General features: G+C 33.3%; 2 protein-coding genes and 1 pseudogene across 2 annotated transcripts; all 3 read left to right on the forward strand.

Moving 5' to 3' along the window:
• The first annotated feature begins 292 nt into the window (after nt 1-292).
• On the forward strand, nt 293-1868 carry LOC128155957 (uncharacterized; annotated as a pseudogene).
• A 2403-nt stretch (nt 1869-4271) lies between these two features.
• Nucleotides 4272-4837, forward strand: LOC128192572 (von Willebrand factor C domain-containing protein 2-like). Its single transcript, XM_052865356.1, has 2 exons — nt 4272-4521; nt 4689-4837. The coding sequence occupies exons 1-2, from the start codon at nt 4272-4274 to the stop codon at nt 4835-4837; spliced, it is 399 nt and encodes a 132-aa protein (XP_052721316.1).
• Nucleotides 4838-20800: 15963 nt separating this feature from the next.
• LOC128155961 (transient receptor potential cation channel subfamily V member 2-like) lies at nt 20801-23639 on the forward strand. Its single transcript, XM_052817888.1, is given in 5 exon segments — nt 20801-20869; nt 20871-22050; nt 22446-22835; nt 22838-22957; nt 23608-23639. Coding segments are annotated over 5 exon segments (1791 nt in total).

Here is a 23639-nt window from a genome sequence, read left to right on the forward strand (position 1 = left end):
CTTGTTGCTAATGTAAACACGTAAACGGTAAACAGGAAATGCTTGTCACTCGTAAAGAAAGTGAAAAAACCACATAGTGTATCATAAAATGATTTTATTCAGTTTATTTTTATTATTAGTTAAGTTGGGTAAAACTTACATATTTTCGATTTTTTTAAAGCATATTTAGCAAAAATATAAAACTTTGACGCTTCACAGAACAACTTGTGCTTAATCCACTCGGAAGTTCTTCTGCGCATATCTGCATATATCATTAAATGGGTCAAATTGAAAATTAATAAACGGCAATGACATGGGAACTTTTCTTGATGGACTCGCCAAGGATATCAGGAACGGGGACACCGAGAGTGCCACTATAAGGCTTGACACCTTAGAAAAAATGGGAAAGCCTAATTGGCTATGGAAGTATCAGAACCCTGGACAACAAGGCGAGACTCTGCTACACTTGGCAATCAAGGACCAGGATGACGAAACCCTCGTTACAAAATTATCAGAGTTGTGCCCTAATCTGCTTCTCATGGCGAGAGAACAATCGGAGGAGTTTAATGGTCAAACCGTCCTTCATATGCTCGTTTCGTGAACACTGTAATGTTGGGGCAACTACCTTTAACTGTCGCCGCACTAACGGGGAATACCGACATAGTTGATGTTCTTTTAGAGTTTGGAGCTGATTTGCACATTCAAAATGAAGAGTACGACACTGTGTTCCATTCGTTGGTAAAGTACGCAGCGACATATCCAGAGAAGGTAGTTACCATTATTCAAATGATGCGGCACTTGAACCAAGAACTGGAAAACAAAAACTGAATCGAAAAAAACACGTTAGACCACTCTGGAAATGATATGCATCGACATACCCATTCATTAGTTTGGTTTCTGAAAAACAGGGAACACCTTACCCCACTTCAGCTTGCCGCCAAACACGGGGTGACAGAACTTTTCGAAGAGATTCTTAACATCAAAGATGTATATTGCTTTATAAGTGCAAATAATGGATTGTTTGACGTTAAGGAATATGATGTAACAGAAATAGATACTGTCAGCACCGTTCGAGCCTCCGGAAAACGCTACCACGCACCTGCTTTCTCAAAGAAAACTATTCCCTAATATATGCATGGAATAGCTAAAAACGTCGTGCACTCAAATGAAACACAGTGTGAACCCTGTGGTGAACAATGTTGCTCCTACCCCGAAACAGAATCTATTTTGGAAATGCTTTTTGGATTTGACTACGACAGCAAAGACGCATATCGTATTATTGAGTTACCGCCTGTAAAAAATATCATCAAAATGAAATGGAATTCGTACCAATGGTTTTTCATATTATGGATGGTACTACATTATGCCTTCATGATAGTCTTGACTATCTATAGCGTATATAATGTTGAATAAAGCATCCCAAGTGTGAATGGAAACAATGCTACTACGCTGTCTGAAATTTTTTTTACGGATTTCGATGGGTTTCTTTTGTTGCAGGTGCCTTCTACGGTTTTATAGCAGTTTGTTTGTTGAGCGCTAAGTTTCGTAAGAAAAATAAACGCTCTTACTTTGTTCATAATTTGGAATACATCATTCCTATGTTGATGCTATCTGGTACAATGATCGTTGATGTTTTGTGGTCGATAACAGAGGAACATGATAACATTGCTCTAATCTTAGCTTTAATTTGCAGGTGGTGGTTGAATGTATTTTTTCTTTCACCAATTAAACATTTTAGTTTCTTCACAGAACTAATCAAGCGTGTGATTATTGGGGATCTTTTCCGATTTGGACTGGTTATTCTATTTGTATTGTTTTCTTTCACCGCTGGAATGTATATAGTGTTTCGAGGAACAGATGAAGAGGATTTCACTTCGTACGGTAGCACAATGATGTCAATGTTTAAGCTCGGGATCGGAGTTGATGACATTGGCGTACTTTATTCCGCCCGAATTCCTTGGGTTGCGATTACGATCTTCATTGTCTATACGGTCTTCACATATATTCTCATGCTAAATGCCTTGATTGCAATGATGTCACAGACATGTTCCCTTGTGCTAGAAGAACAGTTTCCTCAGTGGCGAATACAACAACTCTCTGTCGTTCTTTTCATCGAGGATATCATCTGTCTTTGCTGTTTTCAGAATATTTTGTCCTGTGCAGGGACAAGAAAAACTATCAAAGGGTCAGATCCAATTACAAAACAATTGAAATACGAAGCAAATGGAATATAAAATGACGGAGTACAAAATACGTGCAAAAAAGAAATGCAGTGAATTACAAACACTACGCCAACAGTTGAATATACAGGAAAGTCTGCTCATGAGTAACGATTTTACGAACTCAATGTACAACTCGAACTTTACTTCCTTTCGGCAAAGGTATAGGACAGGAGATCTTGCTTCTGAGTCAGTAAGATCTCCCGTTGGTGACTCCTTTCAACCTTCTGTTCGTCGTAGAAAGTCAACGAAAGAAAAGAAAAGGAAACCATTTAAAAAACTAGATGAAAGAAACACGGACGAAGAAAATGAAGAAATGAAAAACGTAAGACAGGTATCGCCAAAATATCCCGGAGTACTTTCTGACCGAAGTCCTACAAGAAAACCGACGCGAAAATCGCAACGAAAAAGATATCTTTCTGAGAATGATAAGGAACAGCGGAGCCAGCACTCACCTGTTGTTGAAATTGAGTCGCCAATATGGCGGGTAAATCTAGCTAGGACACCTCTTAATGGACTGAATTTTGAAAAGGGGCAGAAGCATTTAGAGTATGAAATCCGAAATCTCGCTGATTCATATACCTGATGAAATCAAGATGTACATATAATGTTGAAGGTTATGGAGCATCGTATAAAATAGTGCTATTTTAAGACATGCTGTGAAATTCGGTGACAAAAACTCAATACGTTGATTATTTATTGTGTTTGAGTTTTCTAAACGTTTTGGATACATTATTTGAAAACATTTTGAAGTTTGTAATTGACATTGTTAGGGTAAACATTTTCAATCTAGTCTAGTCGGGTTTTTGCAGTCATCGTGAACAGGCAGTATTATACATTGAAATAGTTGAATTTCATGGTTGCATTTGAAAAAAAAATAAAAAGGTTAAAGTTATAACAAAATTGATTTCTTATAATGCATTGTTTCTAATTGAACACGCACGCACACACGCGCACACACACCCACAGTCTCATCACAATGGGTATCGAAATAAGTTCTTAAAAGGTACAAATGCATTGTATTTTTAATTAACAGATTGCGCAACGACTAGCTGCAGGTCTGTAAAAATTCGGATGGACGACCTGGGAGCTACAGTGCCTCCCATAGTAAAAATCTGCAATTTACGGCGCACAAAAAATTGCACTAGATTTGTACTGATTAACCTTATTTCCATACAAATTTTGTGAAAACATTTAGAACCATTAAATTTTTCAGGCAGTTTACTACTGATATCATCACTTTACTTACCTCAGACTTTCTCTTAAACATGCTAATCAACCTCGGAAAATGAAGTATGTTAATTTACGTCGAGATCGAGAGTCGCCATTTTCACGTGTAAACAAACTGCTCCACTTCACTTTACGGGACTGGTGATGGTGTTTAAAGAGCATCAGAGGCAAGTAAAGTGACGATATCTGTAGTAAAATGTCCCAGGAATTATTTGTACAGTAAGTGTTTGGAAATGAGAATAATCAGTCCAAAACTAGCGCAATTTTTTGTGCGCCGTAAATTGCAATTTAGAAAACCATGACTGTATACCTGTATATTGAATTTATCAGTAAAACTCAAAACAAACCCTCAAACTGTATGGTAATGGGTTTGTTTAATTGATCTGATGCTATACGTTCATATCAAATGTATATTTTTATATGCGTGAACATTTCTGCAAAGAAAAAGAAATAGCATATTCATGAACAAAGTTCTCATCAGATCTACTTTAGAAATTTTGATATGAGATCTTTAGCAATGACCTATTACATGTATATAGCAAGGAACAAATTTCAAATATTTAAGCGTTGAATTTTGGATATTTGTCTATATTTTTTTATAGAAATGGAACTCTTTTTCTAAAGGAGATAAGTAAAGCCTGAATATGGCAAGTGCTCTTAACCTCAAAACTGATCCACACCAAATTTGGAATAAATCTAAAATCTGCCAAGTAGAACTATAATCAGAACCATACATTTGCTTGTATTGCAATAAGTGCATATCTATACAACATCTTAGTGGGACTATAACGATAGATAAGCACTCCATTCCTTCCACCGACCCTTGACACACAAACAAGACACATGTCTCTAACAATACACAGCCTTTGTCTTACAGCCACAATTTTTCTGACGGTCAGTGGTCAGGACCTTGTCACATCTTCAGGCTACCACGGTAATGTCTACCCGGTCGGGTCCTTCGATCCCTCTCCATGTGAGATCTGCCAGTGTTCGTCCTGTGGACAAGCCTATTGCGCCATTGTAGACTGCTTTTCCGTCGGTTGTGTCGATGCCGTCCACGAACCTAACCAATGCTGTCCTGTGTGTCCTAACGGTAACAATTGCTCAATATAATTTCTTGTTTTTTTATGTTTTGTCATTAATTGGGGTTGTGCTCATAATTGGATATAAAATGTACAAAACTTGATCAAAATTAAATTCAAATGTTAAAACTACCAGCAGTTCTAAAATCATCTATAATGAACCCATAATGAATTGTAGGTCGAAATTGCAAGGCTCCAGATGGAACCATTATTAAACATGGCGACACCTACTCGACAGCATATATGACGTGTCATTGCTTACAGTTCAGCACTCTGGCGGAATGCGCCTACAAACCCCCGCAGCCAGTTCAACCTCAAATCGTCTAGCCACCCACACCAGTCAGCTAAACTGTGGTCAGCAAAAAATTCATACGGGATATTGTTCGTCCCTTTTTAAATGATGTTTTATTTATTCAAATTCTTGAACACGTGTCCCTGGTATTTAACATCAATCTTGTTCACTAAATTGGTAGATAATTTTGGATAGAAACTGCAATATGTCTAGGCCTGTTTGTTGATAAGTTAGGACGCCCCCGAAGGCATTTTTCTGTTGAGGCATAATAATCATTTGAACTCAAAGCATGATGATGGTTGATTGTTATCGTATGAGACCATCTTCGCTAGTCAAGGGTTTTCGGTCCACTTTACTCCTCATAAACCCTTTATTCGCGAATGTGTCGCGTTTATTCGCAAAAGTTACGCGTTATATCGCGAAAGTTTCGCGTTTATTCGCGAAAAAAATATTTTTTTTTACCAACGAAAATGAGCTCATTGGGCTTTCGTACGACAACGACACCTGGTTTTATGGCATGAAAGATTTCATATAAATAGGCGACTTCTTCACTCCCGGTACAGGTCCTTACAAAACACTATGGATAAAACATTCCGTGCTTTCCCTACGTTATAACTTAATTTGTATGTAAAAACATCGTTAATTATGTTCCGATATTCGGTAGTCAACATGTTTTCAAGTTGTATTAATGCCATGATGTATATATAACCCGTTGTTAAATTCGATTAAAATGTAAATATTCAAGGGGTGCAACTCAAGTTGCTTGCTAAATAGCGCCACCACATCACCGAGTTTTCGTAATGAAATCCGCCAAGGGTTTATGGGGAGCAAAGTGGTCCGAAAACCCTTGGCTAGCGAAGATTGTATGAGACGTGGCCATTTTTGTGTACAAGTACGTTCAATATCTAGTAATGTACATTATTATCGTTTTACATGTACTAACAGCGCGACAGTTTCTTGTTGGGGTGGGCAAAAACTTCGTATGTTGATTATCATATTACACATCGATTGTTCAATTTCATTGATATATGTATTTCATATTATCAAATTTATTATATTACATCTTCTTTGTTATTGTATTCATATTCAAAAGGGGGAATATAATCAATTTTACAAGTTAAAACTTAAAATCATTTTTTTTTGCTGATTTTATCAATTAAAAACAAATGAAATATATTTTTATATTTAAGTGCATGTAGTTTTGAAATTTAAATTCATTTCAATATTACATGCATCAAAATTATATTAAAATTGATTAATTCAAATTGAACTTCCGACGGCCGACTTTGAATTTCATTGCGCATGTTTTGGTGCAATCAAGTAAAATAAAGTGCATTAAAAAATTTTAAGAAATTGTTTTGATACATTTTATGAAACTGAATACCGTTAATGTATTACATTTGACTTTGTTATACTTTAATGTTTATTTTATATTATTATTATTATCAACATTATTCAGAAGAGTAAACAAATATACAAAAACTTCAAAAATTTCAATTATTAGCGTACATACATCTTGTATAATTCCTTAATTTTTCATATTAATGCTACAAATAATGTACAAGTTTTCATTGAGAAGACATTTAAAAGTATCTAACTATTTGTCTTTAAACATGTATATTAATACATGTTTATATATATAAATATTTATACATAGAAATGATGTTTTTAATTTTGGTATATAATTGTTTATGTAATATGTATTTAGAGATACATGTACGTCGATAATCTAAAGATATGCATAACTATGGCTCACAATATTTGCGTCTAATATACATGTGCACACACAAAAAAATTGTGTACAAAAATATGAAAAAACTGGTACATAGTAAGCTATCTTAGTAAAAGGTAGAAATATATTAAGTAAATATACATGTAATACCCTGGCTAACCCGGAGGACAAACACATCTACATACAGTTCATCACATGGTCCCCGGGTGTAGCACATATACACTAGGGCAGACCCTAAGTGTCTAGGGTATACAATAGTTAGCACAATATATTTATTAATGTTTTAAGTTTTGATGAATATTTCGATGATTTTAAGTTCATTGTAATGTAATTCATATCTCTTATTAAGTAATTCTTTACATATTCGTTTAGACTTTGAGAGGTTTCATTTTTTTCTTCAAATCTACATAACATTTTAAATTTGTAAACTCTATAAGCAACATAAGATATAATATTATTCAAAAATTGTACCTTGAGGTTATTTTCATAATAGAAGCCTATGATTACATTTTTCCACATAATATCTAAATGCAAAGTCGTACACAGTTTTGACCATATTTCTTTGACATTGTCACATTCAAAAATAAGATGTTCAACGTTCTCTGTTGTGTCTCGACAATAATCACAACATCTGCTTGGTCTTAACTTACATTGATGTAAAAATAAATTGCAACTTAAGGACGTTGTTTACTCAGGGTTTGAGTTCTCAAATTCGGATTGTTATAAAGTTCAATGTCATGAGTAATATTTGTTCTAAACACTAAAATAATTTATGAAATGAATTATTATTGACAAACCATTCGATATTTTTACTATATTATGGAATTAGGCTCAAACAAAGTTGGAATTTTAGCAAAACAGAGGAAATTCGGACTAAAATTTTCCGATTTTGTTTTTCACTGAAATTTTTTTGGTAGGACTGTAATATTCAAAGTTAAGATTTTATTTGTAAGTCAACATAATTTTGCATATTTTATGTTGTTTTTATCTCAATTTTTCGTTTAGATATTCGAATGGCACCCACTACAAAAATATTGAAAAATGCTTAAAAACGATAAAAGACACCATATCTCAAAATTTTGATCATTGACCTCATATAACTTTTATGCCTGCAGAGTAAGGTCAATATCCCTATTTTAATGCTATAAATGTTTTAGTATTATCATCATTCAATTTTTTGTAAAATTGAATCAAAAAAGGGTAGGAATTTGAAAAATGATAGAGGAAATTCGGACTGGAATATTCATAAAAATTGTGAATTTAAACTTAATGCTTTGTGTTTGTTTCGTGTCACTGCCATTCATAAACTGTATTTCATTTTTAAAAGAGTTTAGCAATTTGTATTATTTTCACAATTAAGAAAATTTCAATCATAGTGTAAAATTTTTAGGGACTTTTTTTAAATTTTCAAAAAATATGCAATGGCCATTATCTCAAAAAGTAGGTCATTGACCTACTTTTTTGAAAGTGAAAAATAGCACTACCATGATAGGTCTTCAACACACAATAGATGGTTTTTCATTATCATCAGTGGAATTTTTTTTTCATTCTGAGTAAACGTATACCTTAATTAATATATTATTCAATAATTTGTAATTAAATTCACATATGTTCTTTTCCTATATGTTTTTAATTTTATTAATGTATATTTTTTTCCAGTTTTCTTTTTGAACGTTAAATATGTTCTTATAATAGGATTTATAAATGGATTTTTGGAACTTAGTAGTCAACAAATTTTCATAAAAGAATGTACATTTTTTGTCTGTTATTGTATGCCATCCTAAATGAAATGTATACCTTTTCTCAACATTACCTGTTTTGTCATATCAAAATTCACACATTGTTGTCTTATTACGTTTCGTAAAATATTATATTCACATAGCCAATTACATTTTTTCAACAAAATATCAGATAATTAAATTAGTGTTTTCATTTTGCCATCTTTCTTGAAAAAGATCTTTTACATATGATATACCACTTTTTATCCATCTTAAAAAACACAACGTTTTGCCTTTATACTTAAACAGTTCGTTGTTCCATGGGGGTTGCTGTACAAATGTTACGTTTGACATGTTAAGAATGTTATTTTGTTTTTTACAACCATTAAAACAACAAAATATTTCTTGATACAATTTAGGAATATGATTAATAACTGTAAAATCTTCTATATTTCTCTCAGTCGTTGATAATATATAATTTAAATTAAGGTTGACCCTTTTCAAATAAGCATTAATGACCTCATTAATTAAACATGACTCTGATAATCTATTAAACCAAGATGCTTTCAGTGCTTTTAACTTGAGTAAGTTACAGGAGTCTGGAAGTTCATATGTATACATTATGGCGGACATTACATTTTATATGGTGTATATAATGATTAGGCATAGAAGTGAATTCTACGGCGAACCGTACGCGCATAGTTTACGCGCATGTAACAATTCGTTGTGTTACCCGTTGCTAAGTGTGTTGCTAACGCTGAGGCTAATAGAACGGATTACCAACTGCGTCTAAACCAATCAGATTTCATTATTTAACATGAAAGTATAATAATGCTAAAGGAGTTCAAGGTTTTTGTGAAAAAACTTTTTTTTTTACAAAAACTTTTTTTTTACCAATTAATTGACCCCCAGGATGAGTAGAGAATTTTTGAAACCTAATTACAAAACAACAAGACACCTAAAATCAAACTCCAAGAGTTCAGTTTGCTGGTTTATAAGATTTAAGAGCAGTTTGAGAGAGTAAAACGTGACAGACGGACAGACCGACCGACTATTATCTACTTCGTCACACGGTAAAGAAAAGAACTTTACTTTTAACAACTTCAAACATTGGCGTAACTGAATCGAAAAACAATAAATGTTCTTTGAATATTCATTCCAACTTTTTGTGTTGTTTTAAAAGTTTAATTTTGTTTAGAAGTTATCTTTTATTTGTTGTTTAATACTTGATGACGAAATGTGACATGAATACCACTAGCTGTGATTTTGTAATCATATAGTGATAACATAAAATGATAGGCGATTGCATGATTTCGAAATTAACTTCTTTATGCAACAAGTTTCCAGTGAAGTATAATCAGAAGTGTACACGCTGCACTCACTTCGTTTATAGATCTGCAACGTTAATTATTAGTGCGTTTGAGGAATAATATGAAATTTGCTGAACAGCTTCAAAATGTCAAACTACAGATCAAGTTTACACTTTTGTAGCGTCTGGTTTACATATTTTCGAGAAAATTAATTTTTTATATTCCAATTCTTTAATGTTCGGGTTCGGTATTCTGCATAATAGTTCAGTGCATTGTTTTCACAATTTCCACAAACCGGTAGGGGACGTGTATTGCTTATGCAATACTCTCAGAATGCTTGTTTTATATTGATGCTAAACGAACACTATACTGCTATTAAATGGTGTATAAAATAGATTACAAAAACACATTTTCAACATTTACCCAACAGTTCTTTCAAAGCAAACCATTTGGAGCTGACACAGAAATTATTAAGGTATTTATACATGTATCTTACATGCCATTTATTCGCTAAGAAGCTGAAATTTAGGCTGGTGATAAAAGTTATACACGGTAAATTTCTGCGATGACGGGAGAAGGCCATCAAAAACCTAATTTTCTAGGTTAGGAGAAGTTCCTCATGAGTTTAAATCGTTTAAATGTTAGTTTTTGGTGATATATCTTTGTTCCTGATACTTACAATAAGAATTATACAGCAAAGTACTAAAATTTATTCAACAATATTTATTCAGATATCAACAAAAAAGATTGATAATGGTGGGCGTTTAACTTATGTGTGCACCATGCTACATTAAATAAAACGGTGTGAAAAAATGTAAATATTGCATGAGATTCACTATAAAGGGTCAGTAATCATGCATGCTGCAAAAATTGTGAAAAACCATCTTGATGTGTACAATAAAGTGTAGACAGACAATGGAAACACAAAATTCAAATCTGATTGAAATTTTGCATTTAATGCTTCCAGTGTGCAGTGAGTACACTTAATTAGAAAATGATAAGTAAATTGTAAGAGTGTTAATTCGAAAATATATTTTAATAGACTTGTATTTTGTAGTAAATACCTAACTTGGAAACGTATAACAAAATTAAGCACAAAAAGGACTATTTGAATTCGTATTTTTCGTTTTTAAAGTGTTTCATGAACATATTGATTTCTTCTCAAAAGGCACTGCATAATTAGTTTACCGTGCCCATTTCAATTGCATATATATCAATTGAAGGTCACCATGCTATGTAGGTGAATGCGTTCTATTGTGTTTTCCGAAAATCTAGATCAATCCCCGATATTTGGTCTTAGTACGTCAGGTGACATTGAATACTTAATACAGATAACAGCTTTTTTTTTCAAAGCTATCTTTCAAAAACATCTAAAAAGAAACATAGTCGGCATTTAAACTTCAAAATCACAAGTGTCCACTGACCTTCAAAAATTTCATTTGGTGCAATTGGTGCAAGAGCACTTTACAACACTTTGCGATTGGAATTGTTTTAGCTTCGCGCCAGTTCTCACATACGTTGCACGAGCTCTCGCATTCGCTGCATGTGTTTAAGTGGTTCGATGAAGTCTCTTTTAAGCCCCTTTTCCAATTGCCGCACGAGCAGAAGCAACAGAATCGAAAAATCGATCGAAAAAATAGATATTGTTCGTAAAGTGTTGCCAAAATAATCCCATATGAAAAAGTACTCGTTCGAAACTCGCACGATTCAGAGCGACTGTTGTGCGATGTCAATGCACTGAGTCTTGCAATTTATCTTGCGTCTATATGCGACTGTTGTACCGTTAAAGCAAGTGTTGTAAGATAATTGAACGTGCGACAATGCAATAGGACGAGCAGCGCTCGTCTGATCTTGCGTTTTATAGAACGAATGCTCTTGTGAGTCAGACGAGGTATATTTACCACCCGCAAAAGCCAAAATAAAGGACAATTGTGGTCTGAAATTGATATGTTTATACAGTGTATACTGAATAAGGAAACTATTCGCCCCCGTTTTATTTTCGCTCATTTCGGTTTTTTTAAATCTGTTATCAGATTAAGACCTGGCGAATTCCAATGTCTCATATTATTTCTCTTTTACCAAAACATTGTCGGGGCAAATTCAATACGAGCCAAAACCGTAAGTAGAAGCGAAAATGTCACGGAAGGAAAGTATAAATGTAACCATGTATCCAGTATCTACTAGTGGCAAAGCATGGAAACTGAAACCGATAAATCTTGCAATGACCGTAAAATGTTGCAAGATTACACGAGACACGTTGAGCAACAGTCTCATGGTTGCACAACAGACGCATTTAAACAGCTGCAATTTATCTTACGATCTTTAGAAGTCATGCATCGCTCTTGCGAGTACACAAAACGTTATAAAACAAAACGTTGTAAAACGTTCGTAGTTATGTCCGTGCGTTACATTGCAGAAATTTAGATCGAATTCAGTCGCGTCTGAAAAGTGTGCATGTCCAGTATTTTGAGGAGACTTGATGCAACCACAACAAGAGGCCCATAGACCACATCGCTCACCTGCGCAACAATAGGCATGACAAAATCAGTTTCATTGAGTCATAATACAAAATATCTGGACAATGTGGTATAATACATGTAGATCCTGTATTAAAAAATCAGTTTCCCACTGAATATTCTTATATTTATAATCAAGTCCCTTTTCTAACCTGATTGTTTTATAGTCATATCACATTCAGCATTGCAGTTCTCAAAAGACCCTAAACAATTGCTTATATACAGGAAATAAACCTACGTTAAACTCTGAACTCCTTGTGAGGCCCAATAATGGTCCAGGGGCCAAAGTTTAAACAATTCTAAAGAATCAGCAATATGTAAAAATGCTTGCATATAAGTAAAAGTGTATACATTGTATAAAAACATTTCAGTTTTTGTGAATAATTAAAATGTTTTTCCTATGTACAACTAGATCCCCAATGTGGCCCCATCCTACTCCTAAATATTTTGACTTGAACAAATTTAAATCTGCAATATCTGAAATTGCTTTCACTAAAGCTACTACGCAAATTTTTTTTTTTAAATTAAAGTATTTTAAAGATTTACTATATATATTCCTATGTAAAAAGTCGACCCCCATTGTGGCCCCATCCTACCCCCGGGGATCATGCTTTTCTACCTGAGAATTCTTGTACATAAGGTTTAGCTTTCCTGGCCAAATGGTTCTTAAGAAGAAGATTTTTAGAGATTTACTCAATATACTCGTATGTTAAAATTCGACCCCCATTGTGGCCCCACCCTACCCCTGGGGGTCATGATTTTCACAACTTTGAATCTACACTACCTGAGGATGCTTCAACATAAGTTTCAATTTTCCTGGCTTAACAGTTTCTGAGAAGAGAAGATTTTGTGGCCACACCATAACCCCAGGGGTCATGATTTTCACAACTTTGAATTTACACTACCTGAGGATGCTTCCATACAAATTTCAGCTTTCCTGGCCAAATGATTTATGAGTAGAAGATTTTTAAAGCTTTACTCTATATATTCCAATGTAAAACCTCGACCCCATTTGTGGCTCCATCCTACCCCTAGGGGTCATGATTCTCACAAATTTGAATCTACACTATTTGGACTGCTTCCATAGAAGTTTCAGCTTTCCTGGCCAAATGTTTCTTGAGAAGAAAATTTTAAAGATATACTCTATATATTCCTATGTAAAAATTCGACCCTCATTGTGGCCCCACCCTACCCCCGAAGGTCATGACTTTCAAAACTTTGAATCTACACTACCTGAGAACGCTTCCGCATTAAGCTTTCCTGGCCGAATGGTTATTGAGTAGTAGATTTTTAAAGATTTACTCTATATTTTTCTATGTAAAATTCGACCCCCATTTTGGCCCCACCCTACCATTGGGGGTCAATATTTTCACAACTTTGAATCTAAACTACCCGAGGATGCTTCCACATAAGTTTCAGCTTTCCTGGTTTAACGGTTTCTGAGAAGAAGATTTTTAAAGATTAACTCTATATATTTCTATGTAAAAATTCGATCCCCCATTGAGGCCCCACCCTACCATCGGGGGGTCATGATTTTCACTACTTTGAATTTGCACTACCTGAGGATGCTTCCTCACAAGTTTTAGCTTTCTTTGCCTCATGGTTCTTGAGAAGAAGATTTTCAAAAATTCTCGAAAATTTTTAATAATTCCTAATTATCTCCCCTTGTAAAAGGACGTGGTTCTTAATTTTCACAACTTTAAATTTCCTTAGTCCTTAGCCTAATGATGCTTTGTACCCAGTTTGGTTGAAATTGGCCAAGTGGTTCTTGAGTAGATGTTGAAAATGGGAGAGTTTACAGACAGACAGACAGACGGACAGACGGACAGACGGACAAAATGTGATAAAAATAGCTCAACTGAGCTTTCAGCTCAGGTGAGCTAAAAACGCATGCAATGAAAGCGAGAGATCTTGCAACGTATGCGATTGCTCGCGTGAAGCCAAAAAATGCCGATCGCAAAGTGTTGCAAAGTGCTCGTGCGCCAATTGTGGAAGGGACTTAAATTTAGATTTTTTCCGGCATTAATTTTTCTATGAACAAAAAAGTAAAACAAAAAAAAAGATCTTAAGAATTTTTCATGAAACCTTGTATCATCTCTTTTATGATAAAATAATCCAGGTAAAAACAATATGCTAGAATTCACATAATTACACTGTGGCGTTAATAGAGTGTACAAATTGTTGAAAATAAATTAATTGTCATATGAAACGATGTTCTGTTTATATGTAGATGATTATGGGGAAGAAGTCATAATAACAATATAGCAGAATCAAATAAGTATCGAACAAAGAAGCGTTCTGCTTTCAAACTATTTAGTTGGAGTGACTTTTTGATAATTGGTGATACAGTTTCTTTTATAAATCTTCACTGCAGTACATGTATGTAATGATCACACGTACTCGGGTGTTCTTTATTACTAGTTGGAACTGAGAAAACAAAAGCAGATAACTCATCTTAAAACAAAGATATATTCACATTGACAAGAAGCAACTGCTCTACAAAAAATGCCGTAGAATTACACTTGTTCTAATGTATTGTTTAAATCAGTGGATCTGTGTGTCATCATAAACCCACAAAATCAAGAACGATGATCAGGTGACCCTTTTCAGATGCTGAATTTTCACATCGCTTTTTCATAATCATAGTGTTAAAATCGTTTCATGTTATCTTTAATTTAGATTTATTTTAAATAAGGTACATGATTAACCACCACTATTACTTTTTTAAACAAGAGTATTTCCTTATTGTAAATTACTAAATCAAGACTTATACTTTTTAAGACACCACGTCACAAGACTGCGATTTAAATTGTTAGGTAAAGTGATTGTAACAATTGTTTTGTTTGTTTATCAACTTAGCTCAGTAGTTAAAGTATTGGGCAAGGTATGTTTACCGACTGCAGATCAGAAGGCTTTTGTTCTCATTTGCCTAATCAAATTTTTGAAAATCAATATTTCATTCAAAATTGCATATTTTTTTCGCAAAATATACATCTATACTTCTTATGCATCATTCTATCTATCAAAACTTTTCCACCGCATTGAACTACCTTAATATGATATGTGTGTAAACTGAAAAAACAAGTGTATGGGTGGGTGCGTGGGTGCGTGCGTGTGTGAATCGTTGCCAAATTCAGTAATCTATTTATATATTGTGATATATTTATATAATAGTGTTGTGTTGTGCATGCACTATGCCTACATAGTTTTCAGGGTTTGATACATAGTGCACGAGCCGGAAACAACAAGATCAGTGCAAGAAAACTTACCCACATCCTAATGCTTGTTTTTAGTTTATAATAATTTAATGTTCGTTAATTGTAGTATTCTTTTATTGAAGTGATTTATTTGATTATATTACGAAAAGAGGGTTACTGTTGAAACACATAGATTTAACATACCAATGGATAAATTATTGTTCGGTCAGCTCGTTTTTTCAATAACACTGCATGTACTTATACAGAGTATATTTATTTCCGATCTTAAATGTTTACCCAAAGTTGCTGAATATCATATGAAATGAGGGGTAGTGGACCTTCTTCTTGTAATCAATTAAATGAGCACTGGTATTTGACCTGTGTCTTTGGTTAACCACCAAACTAACCCCCATCCCCGTTCTAAATACGGTAAATTAGATTCACGAGCGTTAACAGATCATCTCACTATCAACAAATTAGAAATTCAGTTCCAGAATTTATGATATAAACCTATTTTTTCAAAGTGCGTTAAGAGTATCGATACTAAAAAATTTTGATGTACCATCATAACGCACTGAAATTTTTTGAAAAGTGGGTTAACTTGGTTCAAAATTTAACGCACTTTGAAAAAAAAATTTCAAAGTGCGTAATATTTTCAGAGTGCGTTGCCACAGGGTTGGAGGGACTATAATATTACTTGTTGTGTTGTCAGTCATTCTGTCATAAGTACGCTTCCTGGATATTTTCTCTTATGATATAGCGAATCGATTTCAAACTTCCTGTGCAGCTTCATGATAATGGTCTACATATACAAATTGACTTTCGTTTCATTAAATCGATAGGCATTTGAAAAGTTTTTTTTTTATAATGTGTTAGTGTTACACTCTTGAAAAGTGATTTTTTAAAGTAGTGTTAGTGCTACACTCAACCAGTGTTCTAATAAATGAAGGTAAAAAAGAAGTACATGTAGACGGTTTATCGTACAGATCATACTGTGACATTTCATCGAACACAGTTTTTATCAGATTTGCTAAAAAAAGTAGTAAAGATGCGATTACTAAATGTCATATTCTAAAATTAAACAAATTGTCAACATATGGAAATGTCAGGGAGCGTATTTGTTTGGTAGTTTAAATGCCGACTATTTGTTTAAACTCAGATATTGTGTAATAAGAAATACTTTTCTGTAATTTTAAGTATTTAGAATAACTGGCCGTCTATTGGCCATGTAGATTGATTGTTGATTGTAGATTAACCTAGATTTTCTGAAAATACTCTATTGTATTTCACACGTATAACATGGCGACCTTCATTTAATAAATATGCAATTGAAATACATCTAAAAAAAACAAATAATGCTTTGAAACATGACCTTAATACCGGGAAACTGTCTATTGCTTTAAAAAGCATTGATTTAAAACTTGCATTAACTTGAGGGTAGACCTTACTTCACTGGTCCCGAGAAATCAAAATCAAAATGTTTCACTATGACGTAAGATTTGGGTCGTTGCTATGCATCTATTTACGGTGGCCATTTCGAAATTCTTGATCGGAATACTTCCGAGACTCTAGTTGACTGAAAATACAACAATATGAATGGAATAAAATCTTGCTACTCTTGTTTTTTTGGTTGGTTCACTCGTGAATATAGCGGGGTTGATGGTATTTAAGTCGGATTAGATCGATTCAGAGTTGTAGATTTTTGTAACAATTTCTAAAAAACGCGTGAATGGATCTTGTATAATCGTTGAGGTATAGTTTTCGAGTACGGTACTTTGAAAAATAACTGCTGAATAAAGTTTCCTGTGTACCGTTGGATGGTAAGGACTTTTACAATGCTAAAGTCAAATAATTGTTTTCTTTTGGGGGGGGGGGGGGCTGTAAAGTAAAGTCAGACCGAATAAGGTGATATGGGGGTACCTCCATTTTTTTTTACGCCATACTTCCTATTGAAACTAACAATAAAAACAAGAATAACTAAGATTTTTTTTCTTTGCCAATTTGTTACTTAGTGGAATGGGTTAGAGCATTTACAACGAAAATGTAAATCATAAGTTCAAATTCCAGTATATTTTAGTCAATTTTGTAAAATTTGAAAATTCTAAAACGACGATAGTGGTGGAACACGAACGTATACAGTTCATGATCACGTAAATTCAGAGGAACGTTCGTACTCTCTCTAATATCGCAAACCACTTTTCTATTCTAAATACCAAATTTAATCAGTAAATGCAACAAATCATAAGTAAATAAGTAAATAAATTTTTACAAAAAAAAAGACAAAAAAAAAGTTCTCATATGGAAACTCAAATCGGTTCATTTTTTCATGTGCCATCAAAACGTGCATAAGAAATGTTTTTTGTTGAAATATAGCTGGTAAGAAATCACAATTTTAAAACCGAATTATCTCTTAAAGTAATTTAAAGAGCTAAAGCATGTTGAAACAAATTAGTAGCTTTATGAAAAGGTAATTGCAAAGCAAAAATTTATCTGCTAAATCTCAAAGTTAGTTTGGTGTTTTAGAGATTGCCAAAATCTAGTTGGCAAAATATTTCGTAACAGTACAAAGCAGACGACAGTGTGAGGTAAGGGATACAATTTCTTTTTCGTAAATATGAAATACATATTTATTAACTGTGGTTTAGTTAATCTACCTACTTGATAATTTTACAGTTTGATTCAGAAAAAATGAAAACAGTCTTTTTAAATACCATTCTCGTAAGCATACAAACGCTAATTTAAGAGGTTTGGCACATAAAATCACCGATTTTTATCAGATTTTAATATGTTGCAGATCATCATATACCTAACATAAAAACATCAATAGTTGGTTGCTAGGCAAGTATGTTACCATGGATGTCTAGACATGCCTATCATTCTTAGGAAAAAATGTCTTGATTTTTCCTGAAAAAAATACCCACACTTTTTGTTTGAATATTTATTTCCATTAGATTTGTTTTTATAAATCTTCATCAAATATATAAACATTAGATCACAACTATTTATTAATGATTTAGAAAATATAAGCAACTTTGTGTTGAACCTAGATAGGACGCTTTTTTGGTGATGTCCTGTAAACTCTTGCGGGCAGGTTGATGCAAACCGACATCAATCCTGAAATGACTGTGTCTTTTGTTATCAAAAACATTTAAAACATGATTGGGAAATTATATCAAAATTGGTGTTTCCTTGGAAATTAAAATGTATATTTCAGAACTTTCAAACTGTTGAAACTCTTAATAGTTGTTAATTATGTCCTTTTTTGAAGAAAATATTAAAAGTTCTAAGCATGCAATATATTGAGATTGTTTGTACTATTTATTCTCTAATTAGTGACTTTAGGTAAGAAATATAGACAATCGTTACAATGGAAACATTAAAGACAATTTCGTTCATTTCTATGTATAATGCTCCGGAAAAATGATTTTAGAAAGACCGATGGATGGATTGGGAAATGAATGGTCGGATGGACTGATCAGTATAGATAATATGTACTTGTAAATCTGTTGATTATATCATATTCTATGTTTATGAATGCTTGCATTTATTTTAGCTGCAAAATAAAGATGAAAGTACTCTTATTCATAAATTAAATTACGTATTATTAATATATGTTGGTCAGAATCGCTATTGTTGTAGTCTTAAGTGCTTGGACTTCTTATTCACTCACTCAAATAGCTTGAATATTTGAATAATGGTTAGACATTGTCATTTGTTATTACATGTATTACATTCCTTATGCATTATATTTCATTCCTTTTATTGTTCCATACCATTTTACAATTGTGTTCTAATTAAGGGATGGCTGAATCAGAATGTCTCATTAGAATAGAACCTGGTACAATAGTTTTGTTTGCATAAAATTTATTTATATGCAGAAAATATAATATTTTCATCAAGTTTAAATAATCCAATTCTGGTTGTAACACACTTACTGATTGGCTAGAGAATTATTTTATATCGTATTAAGAAGTCAAAGTCAAAGTAAGACTAATGTAAAAAACGTATCAATACGCCTGACGTTACGTTTGAATTTTGTACAATTTTACCACATTTTAAAGATCAGATGACCGTTTTTATCTACAATGAAGAGTAAAAAAATTCAATTATAAGGATGAATTCAATATCTATTTGTTTAGTACGATATAAAATGGTTTGAAACAGTTTACGCTTTTTTATAAACCGCTTCGCTGTTTATGAAGCATAAACTGACCATTTTATATCGTATATAACAAATAGATATTGAATTCATTCCTGAAATAAAAATGCATCATTGTGTATTTTGTCTACACATACAGTGTTTGTATCACATTTGTTTGTATCATAAAAGCATTCAATTAAGAAATTACCAAATTGTCATAAAATTAATGCTGATTTCAAAGGTTTATAATAATGATAAGAGATATATAAATTTCAGTAGATATCTAAAGTAAAGTAAGGTAACACCTATTAAAATACTCTGGACCCCACAATACTTTTTAAACTTGATTTTTAAGTGTTTTCCTGTGGAGGATCCATTGTCATTTTTAGTTTGTTCTTTATGAATTTTGTCATTCTAAATACAACAGGGAAAGTGACCCTGACACTTGACCTCCCCATTGATCAGTGAATGTAATTGCAAATTTGCTGTATCATGTCAATTAAACTTAAAGTTTTGAAAAAATCAAAAGTTAAAAGACATGTGTATGACATTTCACAATCCATCCTGTATCCCAGTGACAGGTATTGACATAAAGACTTGTACACACAGACCAATTTCAAACAAATACATATCGATACAGTGCTTACATGCATTTTTATTCATTAACTTAAGTATGCTTGGAAAAGAAAACCACCGAAACGAACAATATAACAATTAGTTTGGTAAACATGTTTCTTATTTCTTTAATTATATAGCAGGAAAATTAAATGGAAGTAACATTATTCCCTATTGCCAAAATTGAGAAATTACCACTGACTGTAGATTCCCCCTCCCCTTGAATGCGTATATTCATTCAACCTAAATGTACATGTAACAAACAGTTATAATATTTTAAGAATGAATACATGTACATACAACCATAGCATATGTGAAAACTAATTTTCAATTTAAAAAATGATACATGATTGTTTATGTGTATATTGTTTAAGCATTTATGGCACTGAGGTAGGGGCTTCTGTAATTACGGAAATAGTTTTTATATTCTACCATGTATGTAATACTACATGTAATAGCTATATCACCGCCCATTAAGAATAGCTATTTTTTTTTAAGAACACTGCAGTAAAATGGTCAATTGTGATTAAAATGGTCGCTTCATATACAATAAGATATGTGGTTTCAAGAAAGTTTAATAAGGTCTACATCTTGGAAAATTTTCGGCAAAATCGGTTTCTATGTGTGCCGCAAAAGTTTAAGTGCTTACAGAAAATGGGTCTTAATTTGTCAATAGAATAGTTTGATCGAAAAAGTTATTACACTGCTGAATTCTATTTTCCGTGCTTTAACAAAACCATCAATTTCAGGTCAAGCTAAATTTTTCATCATGGAGCGAACAAAGTACGTTACAAAGTCAACGACACAATTGATTAATAGCGTTGGGAAAAAAAGAATTTCTCCTTTCACTCGTAAAAGATATAAAAAACGGAGATATTGAGAGCGCCAATATCAGGCTTGAGAATCTAGAAAGAAAAGGAAATCTTGAATGGTTGGAACATTATAGAAGTCAAAGTGAGACTCTACTCCATTTAGCAGTCAAGAAGCATGATGATGAATACTACATAAGAAAGCTCGCAGAACTATGTCCTGATTTAATTTTTGTAAAAAACCAAGAAGACTTTTTTGGACAGACAGCCCTTCACATATCCATTACCAAGGGAAACGTTGTATTGACTAAAATACTGTTGGATGTTGTCCAACAGAAAAAAAACAACAGAATGTCTGAATTATTACAAACATTGGCGACAGGAGGTCGGTTTGTGAACACTGTGATGATGGGACAACTTCCTCTAACAGTAGCTGCACTGTCAGGCAATACTGAGATCGTTGACGTTCTCTTAGAATATGGAGCTAATTTGCATGATCAAAACAAAGAGGGTGATACCGTATTTCATTCTTTAGTTAAATATGCAGCAATATACCCAGAAAAAGTAATGACTATTATTCAAATGTTGCAATATCTTAACCAAAAAGTGGAAAGCAGATATCAAATTGACACAACGATAGATTACAACTCTAAAGAGGATGAATATCGACATATACATTCGTTTGTTTGGTTCATAAAAAATGAAGAGAACATGACCCCACTTCAACTTGCCGCGAAACACGGCGTTTTTGAGCTTTTTGAAGTGATAATTAACATAAGAAATGTTTACTGCTTTATCAGAGAAAACGATGGGTTGTTTGACGTTAAAGAGTACGACATAACAGAAATAGACACCGTTAGCAATTTTCGCACCTCTGATCAAGGAATCGAACGAGTTGCTTCCAAACCAGAAAACAAATCTCCACAATTTGAAGGAGTACCTAAAAAAAGGCCTCACATATATGAAACACCATGTGCCCCTTGCTGTTTCAATCCCGGTTCTGATTCTGTATTAGAAATGCTATTCAGATATGACTACGACAGAAAAGATGCCTATCGTATTATTGAGTTAACTCCTGTAAAAAATATCATAAAAATGAAATGGGACATTTATAAGTGGGTTTTCATGTTGTTGATGATACTTCATTATCTTTTTATGATATTTTTTACTATATATAGCGTATACAACGTTGAATTAGGCATTCAAAGTGTGAATGGAAATAATGCTTCATTATTTTCTGAAAATTTTGTTTACGGGTTTCGATGGATATCATTTTGTTGTGGTTTTTTTATGGTTGTTTTGGATTTCGTTTACTTAGTGCCAAGTTCCGAAAGAAAAATATCATTTTTTACCTCACGCATAATTTAGAATATATCATTCCAATGCTAATTCTATCTGTTACACTGATCCTCGATGTAGTGTGGTCTTTAATAGAAGAACACGACAATATTCCGCTTATTGTTGCTTTAATTTGCGGCTGGTGGTTAAATATATTCTTTCTGTCACCAATAAAACATTTTAGCTTCTTCACAGAACTAATTAAGCAGGTGATCATCGGGGATCTTATCCGATTTGGACTTGTTATTCTATTTGGATTGTTTTCTTTCTCCGCTGGGATGTACATCGTTTTTCGAGGAACAGGCGAAGAAGACTTTACTTCATACAGAAGTACGATGATGGCAATGTTTAAGCTTGGAATTGGGATCAACGATATTAGCGTACTATATTCTGCCCGAATTCCGTGGGTAGCGGTTACAATCTTCATTGTCTTTACAGTTTTCACATATCTACTCATGCTTAATGCCTTGATTGCAATGATGTCACAGACATGTTCCCTTGTGCTAGAAGAACGGTTTCCTCAGTGGCGAATACAACAATTGTCTATTGTTCTCTTAATAGAGGATATATTCCGGTATTGCTGTTTTAAGTATAGATTGTCATGTATAGGGACACCAATAACTTCAAAAGGTTATGATCCAATGACAAGGACAAAGAAGAAAAAAGGCGATTCGTCTTAGAAATACATTCCTTGCAAATGGAATATGCGACACAAGAGGACAAAACATGTATTAAAGATAAATCTGCCGAAATGCAAACACTATGCCTACAACCCAGCGGTCAGGAAAGCCTATTAAGGAGTCAAACTTTTACAAATCCTCTTTCCTATAATATTTTCCCAGCTCGACAAAGTTCGATATATACGACGGGCGTTCAAACCTCTGGGTCTCTGGGTCAGTCTTTTCAACCGTACATTCGTCGTAAGACAAAAGAGGGGAAAAAAAGGAAGCGTCTAGAAAAGTTAGATAAAATGAACACTAACGAAGAAAATGAAGAGTCAAATAAGTTTAGACCAGTATCACTAAGAGTCCGTTCATCTAAGAAACCGACTTTAGTATCGCAGATCGGAAAATCCTTTTCCGCGAATGACATGGAAACTCGAAACCAACATTCGCCTGTTGTGGATATTGAGCCATTGACCTGCCGTCTTAATCTAGCTAGATTACCGCTTGATAGACAAAATAACGCAAAAAAACCATCTGAGTATGAAATTTGGAATATAACTGATTCCTTTACTTGAAAGAAATTAGTAGGTCATTTTAGAAAATGTATATGAATCTCAAAGTGGAAATTATAAGTGTATGAATTTGTCTGTGATGATATTTTAGGTGGGAAAAACCCCGAAACAATTATTGTTTAAATTTGATAAGACATTTTTGCGAGTAATTTTGATGTTCATTCATGCTTCGTTGTTTTCTGTGCTTTACAGCAAAGGAATGGCATATCACGTTTGGGAATTAA

Source organism: Crassostrea angulata, chromosome 7 (genome assembly GCF_025612915.1).
Source record: "Crassostrea angulata isolate pt1a10 chromosome 7, ASM2561291v2, whole genome shotgun sequence".
Classification (NCBI taxonomy): domain Eukaryota; kingdom Metazoa; phylum Mollusca; class Bivalvia; order Ostreida; family Ostreidae; genus Magallana; species Magallana angulata.

Excerpts from the sequence above, each read along its gene's own strand:
- LOC128192572 (XM_052865356.1), top strand. The coding sequence starts at position 4,272 with ATGTCTCTAACAATACACAGCCTTTGTCTTACAGCCACAATTTTTCTG. Across the intron at positions 4,522-4,688 it reads CTGTCCTGTGTGTCCTAACG|GTCGAAATTGCAAGGCTCCA; the intron begins GTAACAATTGCT and ends AATGAATTGTAG.